Raw genomic sequence first — 19,994 nt, 5'->3', positions numbered from 1 at the left:
AGAATAAAAAGGGTACCGAACTGCTCCTTGGAGTTGACGCCTTGGGTCTTCACATTTATGACCCAGACAACAGGTTGACCCCTAAAATCTCCTTCCCATGGAACGAGATCCGGAATATCTCATACAGCGATAAAGAGGTATGGATACGTCTCCTCTCTTCCCTGAGAGCAGTAAGAACACAATTGTGATTTAAAATGATTTCTCTTGGCTTCTCTGTCTGTTGTGCTTGCTATCACCAGCTTAGCTAAGGGCAGCTCAGCTTCTCTAATTGAAACCTTAATTCCAAGCCTTTCTGAAACCTTCCAGGAGTGGGCGTACGAGAGGTCAACTGGGAGCTATTCTCCTGTTTGGTTTTAGAGTATGTTCAAACCCTCTATGTAATTTTTTCGAAAAACCAAAATTGCTGTTGATGTGCTTAGCCCAAATATCAGAGTTCAGAAGTTGAGATCTCTGCTTTACTCTATGTATTACAGTATATATCACTGTGTATATATACTGTATTATGAAATATAGTGAGATGTATTCCTGGTGAGAAGAGCTCTTGCCATATCATTACATCATCTTGAGTTTTCAGGCTGCCGGGCTTGGCCTAACAGCTGGAATCTTTTTAGGAAGTTGAGTAATTTAAGCCTGCTATTGGATAGACATTTATTAAATCCAGAGCGTAAATTCTGAATTGTTGGCCACCAAACCTAGTGGAGAAGAGCAATGAAATTGGCTGTGGAGGGGAAACTGATTGTCTCCGTTTTCAATCTGAGAGAGCTGCTCAAAGAAACCAGCTGCCTTCATGGTAAGGAAGGAAATTAACTTCTTAATTAAAAATTGTTTTCTAATCTACACATGATATTGATCAGGGTAAAAGCTAAAGGTTTCTCATCAGCTGCATTTATTGCAGGTCTTGTGAAGTTTTATAAGTAGTAAGGCCATGCTGGAATTCTCTTCACTTGTTTTACTCCTTAAAAATAAAGAGCTTCAGAACTCTGCAAAACAGCCCAGCACTTAGTGACTTTTGGAGGCTTTCCTGCCTGTGACAGATGAGTGCAGTGGAAGCTGTCTGCTCAGGCATTGCCTCAGAAATCTGGGGCTTGAAGCCTCCATAACCAGGCCTTGACACAAGACTGTAATAGAGCTTTCTCTTGGAGGAAAGACTGCCACCTTCCATAAGGTCAATCATCTGTGTAATAAGATGACCACAAGTAGACCTGATGTGACAGTAAACAGGCTTAATAGCTGGGTATGACAGCTACGTCAACACAACGGAGGGGTTTAATCCATCGTAACAAAGACTGTCTGCTTACGTGGAACTGAAATTCCTCTCCTGGCATATTTCTGCTGTTGCTTACAATGACTGGTGTGGGTTCTGCCGGAGCCTGAGTCCAGGGACATTCACGCATGTCTGCCTGTGTGAAAGTCTTAAAAGATTGGCTCTTAAACTGACAAAACAAAACACTGCCAGGGCGAGTTCTGATGAGCCCTTTTCAGGCAGTACAATGTATTGACAAATAGACCTACTTTAATGGACACAGACTGCCTGCTCGAGCGCTATCTCTTCAGCCAGTTATTTTTTGTAGCGTGTAGGGGAGTGATGGAATAGATGCATGCCTTCTAAAAAATGTGGTGTTGCGGAGCACTCCATCTCTTCAAGTATCCTTTTGTTAGTTCAGAGTCTTCTGTCTATCCAGGGGCTATATTACCGAAACTCTTGAGTCTGGTGATGCCACCTATATCCTCTTGAGAGACCCGCTGGGGGAAAGCTCTTTTGGGAGGGTAAACCCAGGCCATGGTTACAGCTGTTTAGTTGGCACATGGAGTGTAAATACACGTTAGAGCGAGGGAATATTTTGAATTGCAGAGCAGTCTTGTGACGCGGCTGACTTCTGGAGGACAAAACGCATGGAAAATCCTTGCGAGTGGAGGTGTCAATGGGAAGGACAGCAGCTCCTGTTGCTGTGTCCCTAATGCAGCCCTCCTGCCCATCCATCGGGCAGCTGAGCTAGTTCTTCCTCCCTTCAGAAGTGTCAGGAGTTTCTGCTGTACCTTCTCCGTTCTCTACAGTTGCCAGGAGAGCAGGATCTTGCCTTTCCTCGGGAGGTGCTGAGCTGTCTCTGCCCTCTGCAAGGTGCTCTGCAGAGGACGCCGGCTGTTGGGCGTTGCAGTCTGTAGGTGGACAGCACTCTCATTGCTTTTGTGTGGCACTCACGTTTTTCTGACCGGAGGAACAGTTGTCTCCTTGGTTGCTTTTGATACTGGTTCTCTTGCTTGGCTAAAAGCCACGGGGACAGCTCTCAGCCTTGTTTGTCTGACACTGCTGACCTCCTCTGAGCCAAAGCTTTCAGTAAGACTTTTATAGCTGCATTTTTATTAAATGCACCGCTCTCTGATAACTCTCTCCCTCTTTATTTTTTCCTTTTCAGTTTACGATTAAGCCATTGGACAAAAAGATTGATGTTTTTAAATTCAATTCATCAAAGCTGCGTGTGAATAAGCTGGTAAGTCTACGGACAGAGTAATTTTTATTGCCTGCAGCAGTAGTTTCTGCAGGCAGTATGAGACAATGTTCTTTTGGGGCTTTTCCTTCAAGCAGTTGGAGGGAGCGTGCTGACCTGGCTGGACTGTAGATGTGGTTTGGTATAGCAGTTACTACTCGGTCATAGCCTCTAGAAGAGAAGGGGGAAGCTCACGTCAAGCTCCTTCACAGAACCTCTCCCCCCTCTCCTGTTTTTGTGCTCCCTTTCTGAGCTCTCGGGTTACAGCTGACCTGCATGGCGGAAGCACGTAGTAAGTAAAACTTTCTCGTCACCCCCATCTCTGCTCCAGATCCACTTTCTTCTCCTGCGGTTCTCTTCCGTTCTGTCCTGTGACATAGATCTCCCTGTTTTGGGATGCACCGTTATCAGAGTCGCAGTCCCGTTGTTTTCCTAGGCTGATCCCTTCTGAGGACACTCTCCTCGTACAAGGATGGAGGGGGCTACGTTGAGCTGTTCTGTTCAGCATCCGTGTTAGAGACCAGCTCTAGTATTCTGGATTTGGTATCTGGAGGAGCTTTGATCCAGATTCTGTAGTAGCTGTGCACCGTTGTTAAGTCGCACGAGGGACCTTTGCTGTCCTGCTTGTAGGCTGTCCTGTACTTCACGCGCCGTAGGGAAGTGGGGGTTCCTGACAAAGGCCTTGTTCACTGCACTCATCAGGTTCATAGTGCTGTAGCTCCTCTGACTCCAGAGGAGTCATTCATGACTTGTGAAATGGAAGAGGGGCATGTGAATCAGTCCTTTAGAAACGAATCTGAGTTTAGAAACCTGCTTTTATTGCTGGAAAGAGCTTTCACTCTTCTGTGTACCCACCGCTTTGCTAACCCTCCTCTAGTATTGCCACCTTCCTTGTCCTCCTTGAGTACCAGAGGCAGCCACACTGGTGCTCAAAACCCTTCAGCAAAGGTATCTGAAGATGTCCAAGGAAGTTTTTGCTAAGCCTTCTGTTTGTCCAAGATGGAAAGTGATTTTCCTTCCTTTTTTTTTTTTTTTTTTTTTTATCTCAATGCTTTAAACATGCAGCTGGGAGAAAGTGCAAGTTCACCTTGAACCTAAAGAAAGGGGGCAGTGAGAACCAGGGAACCGGTCAGAAGTCTTTGTTTCATTATTTGGCCTAATGCCTTTTTAGGGCTGGTATAAAACTTGCCAGAACCGTGTTGTGCTGGCTGCACAGAAAACAGAAAGTTGGTCTCTGCAAAGAGCTGATAGCCAGGAGCTGGTGTTTAGTACGGGACTTGGCTGTGCCTTGGCTCCCTGCCCCTCGTATGGGTATGAGAGCTCATAGGGTTTGAGATCAGTGGGTGGAAGTGCTTACAAGCACCAAAGCAAAGCAGTTCTAGTGTTTTTGTGTGTCAAGAATACAAACCACCTCATCGTCATCATGTGTACAGCTGTTTCTCTCCGCTCTTCACCCTTGACTGGAATAGATTCTTCAGCTGTGTATTGGAAACCACGACCTTTTCATGAGGAGGAGAAAGGCAGACTCGTTGGAGGTCCAGCAGATGAAAGCGCAGGCCAGGGAGGAGAAAGCCAGGAAGCAGGTGAGAGACATCTCGTATAACTAGACCGTGAGCCAAAATCAGAAATGCAGATGAACTTGTGAAGGAACAGTCTCCAGAATGACATCAAGCACACGGAGCAGCTTTGAGGGAAGGTCCAGCTGAACATCTCTTTTTAGTAGCCTGCTCCCACCTCGCCAGTCATTCTCAGCTTGGCTCTGCAGGTTGATGGCAGCCTGAGTCCAGCCCCCGCACTCGGGAACAAAACCAGGAGGATGGGAGGGAAGAGCTGATCTGGGCGTCCCACAAGTGTGTGTGCGTCTTCCCTGCCTCGTTTTATGCCTGGGCTCTGTAGCTGGAAAGATGTAGTGTGTTGGGGTAGTTGCTTGTAATTAAAGCAGGGGCTGTGAGGGGGAGCTGTGCTCTGCCATAGTTCTTTGCCTCTTTTTCTAATTACATGGTGATGGAATGCATGCCGACATTTCGGGGCGTGCAGCCTGCATGCTAATTTGGCCCTGGCCTCCTTTATCTGCCGCAGGTCAGCCCAGGCGGCGAAAACGGCTCTTTGGAGGCAGCAGCGTGTAGCCGATGAGCATATATCAGCAAATTGGATTGTATGAATCATTGTTTTCTGCTCGTAGACCTTTTCTACTCACTGAAACCTGCACAGCTAATCTGAGTACTGGTGCTTAGAATATAAATGTCCCTTTCGCAATAAAGCCGCTAGATAGCAGCAGAAGAAACCAAAGCAGTCGCTTGTACCCAGGAGGGTCTTATGCTCAAGGGACTGCTAAGCTAATGGATTCGAGCATGTCCACAGAGGTGCCTGCATGGTGCTGGACTTGGTGCTGAGGTGCTCAGCTGACCTGGAGATGTGACGTGGCTTGGCTTGCAGGCACCTCCTGAGGCAGTTCTCCTTCCTGTAGCTTGTGGGGTGGCAGGAGAGGACAGGACACGAGTCACTACGAGGGTAACCAGGCCAGCTCCTCTGGGGAAGGGGGGCTTCTTGCTTCCCATGGGGATTCCTCTGGTCGGTAAGGAGTTGGCATTAGTGGAGCAAAAGGTACTTCTTGGAAGGAACAGCGTGGTGTCCGAGCGCTGGTGGCTTCAGGGACAGGTTTTACAGTCTTGTGAGTTTTTGATGCATTTGAATAATGCAAGCGTGACCTGAGATCCTGTGCTTAGTTGGGCTGCTGGGAGAGGTGAGGGCACGGAGAGCGAGCAGAAGCTTACTGCTTCGCATGAGCTCTCAAATCCAGGGCACTTGTGCTCTACGGGAAAGGTCAGGCTTCTGCTTGGCTTGGCTGCCCTCTCCCGAGCTAGCCACCGTGCTGTCTCGCCTGCTCTCTCCTCCCTCCCCAGGATCCACAGTTGTTAACTGGTTCCAGATAGTCCTTTTATACCGGGAATTCTTGTTAATGGAAGTCCTGAGTGGGATGCAGATCATAATGATAATTAATGAGGGGAACCTTTAATAGAAGGAAGCAGAGCCGTTAGAGCAGTGGGCGTCCTGCTTTCAGAACACAGTTGGCGTCCAAGGAGCAGAGAAATGTGTCTTGTCGCACTTATTTCCCTTATTAAACCCAGCAGGTGGCCTGTGCAAGGCTGCGAGTCCTAGCTGCAGTGTGGATATTTATAATGCACCTATCTCTGTCATACTGGAGTGCTTAAACTCGGTGTGTTAATTAGCCCGATGGCTCCCTTCGGGCGCTTGGCTAGCGGAGAGGCAGTTGTCGGGCGCGTTCTGTCTGCGCAACACTCTCGGCATCTTCTGGGAAGAGGTGGCAGATTCTGGTGGGTTGTCTCAGTGTAGCTTGGATCTTCCCCTCCTGGAGAAGCATTGCTATTTCCTGCAGACCGAGCTGGAGGCAGAGAGTTTATTGTATCTAGGAACTGATAGAGGTGGTCGCGCTCTTTGTGACCTCCCCTATAAACGAGTGGAAGTGAAGTTCCCAGCATGCTGGGTAAGATGTCTGATCAAAAGTAGCAGCTATCCACGTTCCTCAGACTCCTGCCTTGCTGTGTGTCTATATTTGATAGTTTGAAGATGCCCTCAGACTGCCCTTAAGCCCCGTCTTGCTGTCTGTTCAACTTGCTGTAAGAAACTCTGGGCGTAGCTGGAGCTCTTGGGACCCTACGTGTCTGAGTCCGCCCTGCGAGTCAGCGTAGGAGGGTACTGTCTGGGGACGTCGTCACCTGCAGGGAGCTTCTGTGGCAGCGCTGTGGGTCACAGCCTGATCAGAGCATAGGGGATTGTCTCAGGAATGGCACTTTTCAAGGGAGCAGGGTGCATCAGCTCACCCCCGTTTAGTGAAGTTCCCCATGTTGATAAGTGGAGAGGAGGCAGCAGTGCAGTCGTGTGCTCTAACCCCCACGGAGTGACCCTTCCTCATCCTATGGAAAGCCATTCTAATGTGTGTTATTTCTCCTCGCTTTCCCCGATCCCTTTTTCCTAGATGGAACGACAGCGCCTGGCCCGAGAGAAGCAAATGAGAGAAGAGGCTGAGAGGACAAGGGATGAGCTGGAGAGAAGGCTGATGCAGTTAAAGGAAGAGGCAACGATGGCCAACGAGGCTCTGGTAGGTCTCTGGGAGGTTGTTTCCTGAGGCACTGCAGCTGTTCCTCACTCTTTCCACTGCTGAAGCGTTTCGGGAGGCACACTGTGACTGTCTTATGGCTATTCTCAAACTGCTACTTGTGGACGGTGATCAGGAGGCTGGATGGAGTGGATATCATCCTGCTAGCCTGCTGTGGCAGGAGCACAAAGGAGGATGATTTGGGTCAGAGCCTGGGCACATCCAGGTCTTGGCTGCAGAAGGCTGCAGGCTTTGATGGAAGGGAGGGACTCTATGGGCCATGGCGGCCGCGTGGAGCGAGCAGCTCAGGGCCCTGCTCCGGGGGTTGTAAGCACACTCGGGGAGACATTCAGTGCGCTTGATGGCTTAATGTGCCTTAATTCTCAGATGAGGTCTGAAGAGACAGCAGACTTGCTGGCTGAGAAGGCTCAGATCACGGAAGAGGAGGCCAAGCTCCTGGCTCAGAAAGCAGCTGAGGCTGAACAGGAGATGCAGCGAATCAAAGCCACGGCCATCCGGACGGAGGAGGAGAAGCGACTGATGGAACAGAAGGTGCTAGAGGCAGAGATGTTGGCACTGAAAATGGCGGAGGAGTCGGAGAGGAGGTCAGAGGGTACAACCTTGCAGCTGCCTCTGCTTTGCTTTCCAACCCCCTTCTGACTTAGCTGAAACGGTGGCTCATGCCTTGAGTTAGTCCATCCAACGGTTTGCAGTAAGCCCTTGGCCTCCCGTGCGTGTACAACAGCAAATGGCCCCAAGGCTCAGCTGGTTTCTCTCTCCATCTTGCTGTTTGCCACAGCTGGGCTGGCCCTGAGTGCGAAACGGTGCTGGTAGAGTAGTGGTGGCCCTGATCTTTCCCTGGATTGGAGCTGGAGACCCTTCTCTGAAGCTTTCTTTGGGAGAGATACTGTGGTGAAAGCAGCAGGGAAAGGGGCCGTCAGCTAGTGGGGGAGAAGGTACCGTGGTCCTTGGCACTCTGCCTTTCGTGCCTCTTGTGCCCTGACAGCAGCAGCGGAAGCCAGCTCTACTCTTGGGTGATTTCTGCAAACACCCACTGCATTCCCCAAAGTACTTGACAACATTAATAACGCTTGGAGTTTTTTTTTTTCTTCTGGATGGTAGATCTACATTCCCTATTCTCTCTTTATTCCTCTATTTACCTCTCAGTTGTTTAGTTCTCCTTACCAGTCGCGAGGTCTCTGTTTCAGGTTAGCCTTGAGGTCTCCCTAGCTCCTGGAGTCCTTGCTTCTTGTTAAAACTGGTGTTTCCATCCCCTTGATACCAGAGCCCAGGTCCCGTGGTGCATTTGGTAGTAAGCAAGTAAAAGATCATTCTTGTTTCTTTCCAACTGATTACTCCTTTCCGTATGAGAGCTTGCTCGGTGTCAGCCCTTCTGCTTGGATGAACGCTGCCCTTGTCCATCTCTTCTTGCCTTGGTCTCTATCTTGTGAAGTCTCCGCTCACATTTCAGTCTGGCAGAGAAAGTGTCCTTCCCTCCTTTGGCTTTCTCCTTGTGGGGGATCCTTGAGCCTCAAGGGTAAATACTAGTTCTAGAATTGTTGGGCCCTGCGAGTAGCAAAGCTTTGCAATCTTGGGTGCTTTTTCCTTTTTGAACGTAGTAAATAATCGTTAGTAGAGGCTTACTTGTCAGAAAACTGCCTCTTCTGCTGTAAGCCTGAGCTTAACTTCTGAAGTTGTTCTCCCCGTTCTGGCATCTTGGCACACTTCTCCAGCCCTTAGCCTTACTCCTTGGTGCTCACGTAGAGCCTGTGTCAGAGCTGCCCTTCTATGGCTTGGATTTTTGTGCTAATTAAAACGTCCCACATGTCACTGGTTCTGGCGTTTCCCTTGCTCAAATGATTTCTTAGCTTAAGGCTTGTTGCGGGACAAATCTCAACCTATTCCACACCTACACTGTAATCCTGCTTCTCCATCTTCTCATTCCTCTCAACTTCAATCTGATATTTGCTATTTGCTATTTTTTTTTTTGTAGGGCGAAGGAGGCTGATCAGCTAAAGCAAGACCTTCAGGAGGCTCGCGAGTCTGAGCGGAGAGCAAAGCAGAAGCTTTTGGAGATCACCAGCAAGTCATCCTACACAGTAAGAGCGATCTGTATTGTAGTCTCCAGTTCCCAGCCCGTAAATGTGCCCTCCTCTGTAGCCTGGAGGAGCCTTGTATCTCCATCCTGTCAGTGGAGGGGTATGAGCTGTCTCATTGCACCGCTTAGCAGCTGTTCAGAAACCCTTAGCAGTGCTTGCCCTTTTCATCCAGGCGCCCCATCCAGCAGAAGATCACTTTGCTCTTTTTTCTTTCCCCCCACCCACCCTGCCTCATGCTACAAGAGCGAGTGAGCTGCTGGTGAAATTAGAGGCAGCAAATTTTAAACCAATTTAACAAACACGTCAGAGCCATGCTTTGCTAGCATGTGTGGAGTGTACCAGCTCAGCGATAGCCTTTAAAACAGGGTTAAATACTTAGAAACGGAGGATGCCCTTATTCTTGTTAGGTAGGATAAACATTGTTCAGAACCTGTAAATTCATTCTCTGGGCGTAAACTGGCCACGGTGCATCTATGTGCTAGAAAAAAACTTCCTTGAAGGGAGGTTATTCCATAATTGCCCATTAAGAGGATTTCACACCTTCCTCTGAAGCATCTGGTCCCGGTTGCTGCCGGGGACTGAAACGCCAGACTAAACGACCATTGCTCCGATCTGTCTGGCAGTTCCTTTCCTCAACTTCTCTAATTGTGCTGCAGGGCCTGCAAAACCCATCAAGTGCTCCCCTCCCCGCAGCTCACACCTGCCACGGCTGCCGGTTCGGCTGCCTCGCTGTCCGGAGGGGTGAAGGGGGAAGAGCTCGACAGCTTCAGGAATAAACTCCACAGGCGTATGTGGCAGTTATCGACCTATCTAGTACTGAAGTTTTAATTTGTACCTGCAGGCTCCTTCCCCCCTCCTCTGGAAACTTTTGAGGAGCAGATTGAAGAGGGCTTTGAGATGAAGTAACTTTTCATCCCGATTCTCTGAAGTTCCCTGCAAAAACGTTCAGAAGCTTTTAAAAATGGTGGTGATGGAAAATAGTCAGGTGCTCTTAGCTATGGGACGCTCAAGTCAAGTGCTAGCTACCTCAGTGCAAATAAAGCTTGGCTTTGGAGTGCTCCTTATTTTACAAGTCACTAGGATTCTGGGATCCACCAGTTCTTTAATTCTGGGTTTAACTTGTGCACACGGTGGAGTGTCCTCATTGAAACTCTGCTGCATGGCTACATCGGCCCAATGTTGATGTTTGGGCAGCTCTTACGCGTCCGTGTTCCCTCGTGTTGCTGTGTCCGTCCTTAGTCAAACGGGCAGAACCCCAGCTAGCGAGCCCTTCTGCGTAAATCCCCGTGCCTGTGCTGGTGAGCAGCCGCGTGGCTCTGTTCCTGCCTGCCGAGTTAAAGCCTCATTAGTGGGAATGTTGTAGGGTTGCACGGAGCTCAGCTCCACCTCTCCAGCTGCACCTGCCTGGAGGCAATCCACGCAGAACTGCCTCGTCCGGACACATGGCGCTGCCTCCTCTCCCTTCCCTAAAGAGCCTTGGCCTTCCTGACGCGGCTGCTGGTGCCAGGAGGGAAGGGGACATGTTTTTTTTCCTCCCCAGTTCGGTGGCAGGGTCCCCTCACGCAGCAGCCGCTCCTCCTGCCCCTCTTGTAGCCCTGGGAGAAGCGCCGTGTTGCACAGATTCGACGGCTGTTGTTTTCCAAGGTCAGGAGAATGCAAGCGTGACCGTTGTGCCCATATCCAGGTGACAACACCTTGCTGGGCCTTCCATCCCCTGTTACGCCTGCCTCGCTTCTCCCTTCCCCTGTGGCCTCTCTCATTGCTCTGCTTGCGTGCGTGTTTGGGGGCAGACGAGTGAGGTGTGCTGAGATCTTGTTCCTGTGCAGCGCCTCAAGAGAGCTGGATTCGGGCGAGCCTTCCTCCCCTGCCAGCGCGCGGAGGGACCCAGCGAGCAAGCGCAGCCCAAGGGAGGGAGTAAGCCCAGGGTGGCCTGAGGGGATGAAGCAGGTTTGAAAGCTGCTGCTGGGAGGCTCGTGTCCCTCAGGTGAATGGCAGCTCTGACGAACAGTGCAAGATTCCAGCTCCTCTCTTCCTTAATGAGGGTGTAACGCTGAGCTTGTTCTTTTCTGTGGTCCCAGTACTTGTGCTGTGTCGTCCCCTGGCACTGACAGCTAGACAGGACTTCCCTCTGGGGGAACAAGAGCAGGAGAGGAAGCGGGGAGTGGATGGATGTGTTGCAGAAAAGGCAAGAAATAGTTAATTTTTTTTTTTTTGGTAACTTTCCAGTCTCCTACCCTGGTTCTTTAAAGCTTGTTTCAGTGTCTTTTTAGTCCTTGAAGCCCAAGCTGCTTTTGTGATGGGACTGGTAGGTGATGCATGAGAAAGAAGACGTGAATCTGAGTCTCAGGCCGTCAGGGCTGGGAGAACAATTCATTCTTTACTGACTTGGCAACAGCTCTTTGCCTCCTTCATTGCCCTTCAGGTACCACTCATGGCAAGACTAAAGGCAGTCATCTCTTCTCTGATCCTCTTGAGGTAGTAAGTGGCTGTCTTGGGCTTGCCCAAATTCTTGAGCAGCGAAGTAAAGGCAGTGGCAGCAACAGGAGGAGCTCTCCCTGCGGGGGAAGCCTCATGACATGACTTGCTCTGCGCTTCCTCTGTCTCGCTTGCTCTGTACTCCAGAGGGATGACCACTGTCAGCGTGGCGCTTGCCTCTATTAACTGCAGGAAATTGCTTTAATGCAGTAACAGGGTTATCCAGTTTGTTCCAAGTGAGGGAACACATAAGGGAAAAGGTCTGTGTCCCATTTATCACCCCGTGTCCCAGTGACACCCCATGTCCCCTGGATTAAAAAATCTCTGCACCTTGTGCAAGGCTTGCCCAGGATTATTGCAAATGGCAGGGGAATGCTTTGCTCCAGACATTAAGCCTGTGTCTTTGAAAGCCCTCTGCATGCTCTTTCTTTGCTCTTTCTTTGCTCTTTCCTTCCTCTTCCTCACTGCTGCTGCTCTCTGACTTCTCCACCAATTTTTTCGTTGCTACATGAAAGAGCGGTGCTGAGGACGGGCAAGGAAGTGGCTGTAGTAACCCTGACAAATTGGCATCTGGGCTTAATGATTGCAGCAACTGAAATTCCTGCTCAACTGTTACTGCTGCTGTTTGGGTTTTTTGAAAACCAAACCCAACAAGCTTGTGCTGAAAAAAATGCTAAAGGTTGTTTGAAGGCCAGCAGGCTGGTTCTGATGATCCTGGCTCCCCCGCACAGCAGAGATCGTAGAACCTCACGTGGGAAGGGCTTTGCGAGCACCTGTGTGCCTTACAGGGAAGGGATTTGAATGTCAATGTGATGCAAGTATTTAAATCAGTTAAGTGCTTTGGCAGACCTGTCCCCTTTCCTTCGAGACTGGAATTTAGGTACTCGGCTGTCCCTTTCAGCGCCTGCTCCAGAATTAATGCGGCTGTGTTCTGCGCTAGCAGCGATTGCAAAGGGGAGTAAGAAATCGTGTTTCCTTGTCGTGTGAGTCTAACTTACCTGTAACGCTCCAGCCAGGCCAAGCAATGCAGTTTCGGGTGCTGCTTTGTTTATGCTTGTACTAGGTGTTTGCGTTCCAGCTTTGCCTCTGCAGGGTAAATGAAATGTTGTCCCTCTCAGGTTTGTCCAGCCGAAGAGCGAGCGGGGGATGAGCCCTGGCTGTTTGTGAATTCCAGGCTGGCGGTGAGGGAAGAGGCAGGTTATTGTGCAGAGTAAATCTATCACCGCCTGGTGCTAGCGGTTCTTGTTGAAGTGGAGCTAGCTGCAAACAATCCCTGGAGTATCCCAAATAGGAGAAATGCGGGAAAGAAATAACCAGCTGAAGCTCAAGATCTCGTTTGTTGGAGCAGGTACCCTAGAACCATCCCACCAGCGTTTGGTGTGTGCTGCTGTCTCTGCAGCACCGTCTCCTGCCATCTCCCCAGTCCGGGCTGGTTTGGCCACGTTGTTTTCATTACAGAAATCCCTTAAAGCAAGAAGGAGCATCTAGCAGAGAGGTCGGTGACCTTTTGGGTGCCAGGCTGGATTTCTCATATCCAAAATGAGGGCTAAGCACGCTGGCAGCCGTTCTGACTCAGATCCACGCGCACAGTCTGCCATCTGAAGCCGCTGTGCCATCCTTGACGTGTGCCGCTGCTTGCGACCTCATCTAACGTATTGCAAGAGCAGAGTGATGACTTGAGTCAGGATGCTTTTCCTCTACTAGTAATGAGCCCATTTATTAGAGGTGTGACAGAATTTATGACTGAGAGAAGGGTCATTTCTTTAGGGGAAGATAAAACCTGAGGGCCTGGCGGTGTGTGTCAGTGGAGGATATCACAGCATTTTGCAGGAGGAAGAAAGTCCCAAGTCCTTGCTCAGGTGTGATATGAGTGATTCCCTATGTTATCTCTGCATTTCCAACTGAATCTAGCAGTGGTTCCTAAACACTTGGAACTGTAAATTACTGCGAAGATAAAAATGTATCTGTGCATCTCCATGGACCTTGCTGAAATTGCATCCCAAGTTAACCCTTGGGGTTTCATTGCTCTTTGCTTACACTTTGAGGAGCAGTAGAGTGCAGGACTCTGCTGTCATACAGGGTCTTGCATTGCCCCTGTTCACAGCTTGCGCTTTTAAAATTTGATTTAATGTTAAAGAGCTTCTAGATGTCTTCCAAGGGGCAGCTTCTGTCCAACGTTGTTTTAAGTGGCACAGCAGTGATAAACCCTAGATTTTATCAAGTTTTGTCAATAGATTTTGGAGGCAGGTGGTGTTTTGTCTCCTCTTTACTACTGCAAAGAGTGGGATCCCAGAGGAGCCATAGCTCTAAATTGAAGAGGATATTGGGAATGGAGCAAGGGGATCTTCAGGCTGATCTGGTGCTTGGGACGCTGGGCTTGTTTGCTGCTCTGCTTCCGCAGCGCCTTGGAGCGCTTGCCATCTTCTGCGTTAAAAGATCACTAGCTGAAAAAGAGCCTCGTAATCTGCTCTCCAGAAAGTTTGAGGCTGGTTCAGACAAATGGGGTTGTGGGCTGTGTTGCATCAGGAATACACGTGCCCCTTCCATTTCCCTCTGCAAATGATGAGATCCTTCCAGTTCAGCGCCGCTGCAAGGTAGAGTACACCCAGCTCCAAGGAGAGTGTGTTGTTACCTCCGAGTAGCAGATCAGGACCTTATTACAGCATTAGTAAGTAGCACCTTGTACTGCGTGCTTAAGGGTTGCTCTGATTTTACCTCTGTTACAGAACATTTGCTGTAGGAACACTTGTGTGGCCAAAAGTGATTAATTTCTACTCTCTTTCTTTAGCAGTCCATGAACTCAAGTACAACAGCACTGCCTACCGACCTGCCAAGCTTCAACCTCATCAGCGAGAGCCTGTCCTTTGACTTCAAGGATACGGACATGAAGAGGCTTTCCATGGAAATCGAGAAAGAGAAGTATGTGGCATGCATCCGGGCTGGGCCCAGGCTGGGATTTGTGCCTCTGTTGGAGCGGGAGGAATTGCACCGGGGCTGAATGTGACTTTTACGTTCCAGACGAGCACCGGTGTGAGGTGGAAGGGGGAGAAGTCTTTTGGATTCACATTTACCGGGTCATTAGTAGCTCTGCCCAGAGCGTGATGTAGCTACTGGTTGACCGTTTCTCTGGGTGGGGACTTGGTGTCACAGATGCGTCTCTACTGCCCGCTTAAAGGCGAGTTTAAGCACGCTGAGCCCTGCACCAGTCAATTCCTCTCCGTTACGGTTAATCTGGCTCTTGTTTAGGCTTGAATTGTCCACGTTGATGGAAAAGAGTTAGCAGCAGTCTGACTGCTGGTGCACTGAGCTATTGCAGGCTGGTGCTTGTACATTTGCAGTGTGTCCAGAGAATGTAAAGACAGCTGGAGTGTGCGCTCAGGTCCCGCGTTAGGGCTTTAACCCCTTTTTCTTGGAATCTGTGTCATGTTTATATATAAAAAGTGTGCGCAAGCAAGTTTGGATGTGATTATGAGCTTTGATCTTGTGTTTTCCTGAGGGTGTAAGTGTAGCCTTCAAAATTACAAATTTAGCAGAAATCAAAGCAGATCAGATTTTAATCTCTGTAGTAATAACGTGCTTTGTTCATCGATTGGGTAGTAGATCAAAGCCAGAAGGGCTCTGACATAGCGCTCCGGCCAAAACTTCCTGGGGCTGGAATGAAAGGCCCCTGGATCCCAGAGGGTGGTTTATTTTGCCTCTGCTGAGTACCCTCTCCCGTGTATGAAATAGCAGACCACTGTGCTAGAGACAGAGGTTAAAAACTTTTCCTAAAGCCAGAAGGAAAAAGATAGAAGCTGAAAATAACAGGATAATTCCTGGTTCTGTACCCAGGTTGCTAACTAGGTCATCCCACTCTCCTAAGCAGGAAGAGCTTGGCTCTACCAAACGCTGAAAGCAATAGCATGCTTTTGCTGACTTCTCTGGGACTGTTCGCCTTCCTCGGGTGCTGAGATAAGCCTCGCTACAAATTTTGGCACTCTGAAAGGGTTCTTGTTAGTCTGCTGGTACTTTGACCTGGATCTCGGTGTTTAATCACAAGTACAAGGCTGGCATGGTGTGATTTTTCTCCAGTCGATGCTTTGTCATGGAAGGCAGTTAGGGCTGAATCCTGAGAATGGCTGAGTGGTTTGGGTTTTTTTCTTTCTTTCTTTTTTTGGGAGACCTTTCTCTCTCCCAGGGATGCTGCGTGTCTAAAAGATACCTGATATTTTGGGGGCAGTACTTGCTCCCACACGGTTTACAAGCTAAATCCCTCTAAAACATGAGAAGTCAGTACATCAGGGTCCTTCCTTACGGGAAGGATTCATGCCTTTGAGTTTGAGAGCTGGGTTTGAGAGAGGGTGCAGTGGAGTAGAGCAGCGCTGCTTAAACCGCTATCTTGTAGACTGAAACTGTGTAATGTTAACTTATGTCATGGTGCAGCTTCACTCGGAAATGGGCAGACTTACAAATATCATCCAACAGCTCCACCTTGGCTTTGTTTTTTTTTTATAGTAATGTAACTTACAGTTTTGTTCTTGGGTCAGCTGTCTGGGTCCTCTTTTTAATAACGAACAAATCATTGCTCGGAGTAGTTTACTGTGTGCTGTAAACTAATGTTGTCGGTTCCACACACTAGAAATGATGAAGATAAGGTTTTTCTGTTATCATTCCATTATCGGCTGCCATTATCGGTATCATGTCACCACACGCAGCTGGCCAGTACTAATGCAGGACTTTTTTGTCTGTGCTAGGGTAGAGTACATGGAGAAAAGCAAGCACCTGCAGGAGCAGCTGAATGAGCTGAAGACAGAAATTGAGGCACTGAAGCTAAAGGAGAGAGAGACAGCTCTGGACATATTGCACAACGAGAATGCCAGCCGAGGCAACAGCAAACACAACACTATTAAAAAGGTATCGGAGGGCTCCAGTTTGTATCTCGCCTGATGAAATCCTTTAAAAACAACAACAAAATAACCCTTCCGTTTGGTTTAGCTTTTGCACAAGTTGTTATAATAAAATTGTTTGATCTAGGCTTTCTTCCCCGGCTGCTTAGCTTTGAACCAGGGTGCAGAGAATTTCAGCTGCTGGTAGTCCTGGCTGGTATTTGCCACAACCAAGCCTTGTCTCTTCAGTGCGGTGTGAAGGGATGCAAAGGTCTCGAGGTTTGAAGGTCTTGCTGAACCTTAACAAAAGCTGTACAGGGGAGCTGTTAGAAGGGATCTGCTCCCCTAGTCACCCCAGGAACAGGAAAAGCCCTACCTGCCTATGGGAACCATTCCCTACAGGCATGGCAAGGAGGCAGCATTGAGCTTGTCTGGTGAATAATAAGGGCAAAAATACTCCTGACTTAGGGGCTCTCAGTAGAAAAAGCCCAAAGCCTCGTCCTCCCTTTTAATCTGTTCTCGAGTAACCTGTAGTACAGCTTCAAATACTAACAGCAAAATCTTTCGCTAGCAGGGGGTGTGTGACACGTCTGCTCCCTGTGCTGTGGATCCTGGAACCACTTGCCTCTAGAAATGCAGCTGAGATGAGTAACTTAGCCAAAATTTAGGATGGCTGGGTCTGCTAGCCCAGGGTGCACACCTGCAAGGTCACAACAAGGCCCGTTCTTTATTTTTACGTCCCGTCCTTTTCCTTTTGCTTAGTAGCTCTGCTGTTCTCCCAGCCAGGCTCAGTGTAACGAGGGGCTGGGGGCACATCCGTAATTGGTACGGTGGGAGGTAGTGGTCAGCCCCACTCACCTGCAAAGGCTTTTACTCTGCAAAGGCTTTTACCCAGCTGGCTTTCTGCTAGCCCCTGTCCTTGTGAAGGGTTCGGAAATCTGTATGGCACGGGATGCAGGCTGTGGTAACAACTCCAGGTTTTAAAAACAAATCCTTCTCTCTTTACTACTCCCAGCTGAGAGTTACGTCTGAAAGGATTTGAAAATACTGGTTCATGCTGACTTTCATGGCTGGGAGTTCATGATCACTGAATTGGGGCAGGAAAATGAATCTAGCGGGTCTCGCTTCCTGGTTTCCCCATGCTAGCCCTGAGCTATTCGGGTTCCTGTCCCACCAGAGCAGAGAATATAAAAATCTTCATAGGCTCTTTGGTCATCGTAGAATCTGAAGACATTTCTGATCCCAGTAGGTTTTGTTAGGTTTTGTCTCCGTGCTCAGAGTCCTTGGTTTAAACGGAAAATGCTAAATTTTCACTTCTGACAGAGAGGAGTTCATAGAGAGCTGATGGTCCCATTTGTCTCACTTAAAGAAGGTGGCTGGGCAATCATTTCGATGTCTGTCAGGGCTCATCGCTGTAATTGGGACTGTGCGGTCAGTCTTTGTTCCTTTGAAGCTGGAGTCTTGTCCTGTCCCCTCCCTTCAGGAGAGAACCGAGGCTGCCCGGCTCCTGCATCTTAGCCGGAGGAGCAAAGGTTTTTAAATAATAGTCTATTAGTGGAGCACATCAGAATAAAATTACAGACTGCTTTTGTTCATGCCAGGAGGTCAGGAGGGCTTTTGTCTTTGCAGTTGTGATAGAAAGGAAAATGCAAGACACTGGAAATGGAAAAGAGGATAGCAGTTCAGCAGTACTTAAATGATATCAACCCTCTGCCCTACCTGGAAGCTGCTGATCACTTCAGCGCTCCAGGCAAATTGTACAGATTGCACAAATGACATTACTCGTATCACAGAGGATTATTTTTTGTTGTTGTTCATTTTATTTTGCTGGTTTAGCCTCAAGCCCAGGGCAGAAGACCTATCTGCATTTGAGACTTCAAAGTAGGTTATTCCAAGGTACTCTGCGTGGGGTGATGGGATCACTGGCTGTAATACTAACCCGTGCATGAGCTTGCCTGTGATACGCACCGCTCTAGCCAGCTCCCGTTGCTGCCACCCCTAAAACCCTCCTTACGCACCGCAGTGGGGTGCGGTGCCGGTGAGACCGGGCTCGCCGCGGTGCAGCACCCTGCCCGTCCCCGTGGTGAACCCGTGCAGCATGTCGCAGGCAGCCACCCTGCCCGGCTCTCGCTCCCTCGGTCGCGTTCACAGCCCCTCTGCATTCGTTTTTGCACCTGATCCTCCGTGCTGGGAAGCGTCTTTCTTGGCAGAAGTTGAGTTGGCAGCGTCAGTGGGGGAGTGCAGGCGTAGATGCTTAAATAATTAAACATGCCTCTTTTTGCTGTGCCGCCGGTGGCCGGGAATCTATTGGAGGTTCAGGGTGGCCTTTGAAGATTTCTTTCATGAGATAAATCAGGACCTTCCCCCTTGTTTGCTGCAGAAAGAAATTCAGGATTTTAAAAAAAACCAAACAACCCCCGTCAATTCTTTGCTGCCAAAACTGTCATAACAGGCTAAAAATGCGCACCTCCGTCTTGGAGCGGAGCAGCACGTGGATGTGTTATCACCGTCTGCCTGTTTGAGAAGTATCACAGGAACGTAAGGCAGACGGTTGAGGGACAGCCGGCGTCTGCGGGTGGCTCTTGGGCAAGGCTGCGGCTGGGGGTGATCCAGGGAGACTGTGCTGGAGGTAGTGCTGTTGGTCACCATCGTGCCTGGGGACACCGGCTGTCAGCCACTCTCCTGCCTGCCTGCGGTGCCTCTGCCTGTCCTCTGCCTCCTTCAGCACTCCGGTGACTCCTGCTCTGTTAACGCCATGTCTCTTTCTTTCCGGAGCCTGCTTTCCTCCGAGGATTTGCCCTCAATCCGCAGGCTGTGTGTGTGCAGAGCATCGACTCCCTCCATTGGGAGGAGGAGTTTGGGGAAGCTTTTTTTGCTCCTTCCTCGACCGTGGTTCTTGCACAACCCACAGGGTTTAGCGAGTTTTGAGTGGTAGCGCTAAGGGAAGAAACGGCACTGATGCTGCGGTAGCAGTGCTCACAAAGGCGGGTGGCAAACCTTGGTGGTAAGCACCTTTGGAAAAAGCTTTTGTTAAAAGTTACTCGCAGGGTTTGCACAGCCCTGCCTGCGTGGCGGGCACGTACAGCCGACCGTGGAGCAATTTCCCAGCACCTCTGGAGCTCTATAGCAGAGGCAGGAGGATGCTTTAGATGCAGACTTCTCCCTGGCCGGTACGCAGAAGCGATCAGCACAAGTTTGTGCCGTTCTTGAGCGGACCAGCCCTTTCAGGGCTGCAGGCAGGGCTGTAAATCACTCAAGTTAGGGTTTTGTGCTGGCTGGCTGCTGCCAGCCGCTCTCTGGGGGGCTGCGGGTGTTCCCAAGACAGGCTGCTCTTGTTGTTAAGCCTTTCCTTGGGGAAGAGGCTAAAACGAGGGGTGACTCTGCAGGTCTGGGCCACCTTGGGGGAGGCGTTGGATGTCTCTCTGGGGCAGGTTGGCTGTGGTTGAAACCCACTGTCCCGTCCCGATGGGCTTGAGGAACTCCATGGCAGGTGAAACTGGGGCAAAATCCACTTGTGGCCACAGCAGGAGGAGGTGAAGTGAAGCCCTGGCAATTTGTGAAAAGACTAATCCAGCAGCTGGGAGAGATTCGGTGCCTGGGAGGAGCCCCCATAATTAAACCAGATGCACAGCAAGTGCTGCGGTGTGACCTCTGGGTTTTGTTGCCTGCCTTTGAAGACGCCTGCTAAGTTTTTTCATGTTTAATTACGTGGTTAACATGCTAATCCTTTTTTATGAGCTCTGTGGGCACAGCACAAGCACCTCATCTGGAAGCTGATTTCCCTTCTCCGTAGTGCTCTGTGCCGTGGGCTGGTGCTATTGACTCCAGCTGGCTTGGTTTTGGGAGGGTTTGCCGCTTAGGCTGTGGTAGAAGATGAAAAAACCCACTTCTTCCTCGTATCCTCTGGTGTAGGAAGGCTCCCAGGACAGGCTGCTGCTCTAAAACACAATCG

At 49.6% G+C, this 19,994-nt stretch overlaps 1 protein-coding gene across 5 annotated transcripts in view; it reads left to right on the top strand.

The window, feature by feature from the left end:
• The window catches only part of NF2 (NF2, moesin-ezrin-radixin like (MERLIN) tumor suppressor), a 49,028-nt gene that overhangs the window by 21,518 nt on the left and 7,516 nt on the right, over positions 1 to 19,994 (top strand). Inside the window, exons 8-16 of one of the 5 annotated variants that reach the window (XM_050906467.1) lie at positions 3 to 137; positions 2,415 to 2,489; positions 3,956 to 4,069; positions 6,484 to 6,606; positions 6,991 to 7,208; positions 8,597 to 8,702; positions 13,969 to 14,096; positions 15,911 to 16,070; positions 17,879 to 17,923. In XM_050906467.1, the coding sequence (XP_050762424.1) occupies positions 3 to 137; positions 2,415 to 2,489; positions 3,956 to 4,069; positions 6,484 to 6,606; positions 6,991 to 7,208; positions 8,597 to 8,702; positions 13,969 to 14,096; positions 15,911 to 16,070; positions 17,879 to 17,914 (1,095 nt within the window). In that variant the 3' untranslated portion in view covers positions 17,915 to 17,923. Of the gene's footprint in view, positions 1 to 2; positions 138 to 2,414; positions 2,490 to 3,955; positions 4,070 to 6,483; positions 6,607 to 6,990; positions 7,209 to 8,596; positions 8,703 to 13,965; positions 14,097 to 15,910; positions 16,087 to 17,878; positions 17,992 to 19,994 lie in introns of those variants that run through there. The other 4 variants (XM_050906465.1, XM_050906466.1, XM_050906463.1 and 1 more) reach the window with 4 other exon arrangements.

This window comes from Gymnogyps californianus, chromosome 16 (assembly GCF_018139145.2).
Source record: "Gymnogyps californianus isolate 813 chromosome 16, ASM1813914v2, whole genome shotgun sequence".
NCBI classification, from domain to species: domain Eukaryota; kingdom Metazoa; phylum Chordata; class Aves; order Accipitriformes; family Cathartidae; genus Gymnogyps; species Gymnogyps californianus.
The sequence above is the reverse complement of the archived record's forward strand: the minus strand, read 5'-3'. Positions and strand labels throughout refer to the sequence as shown.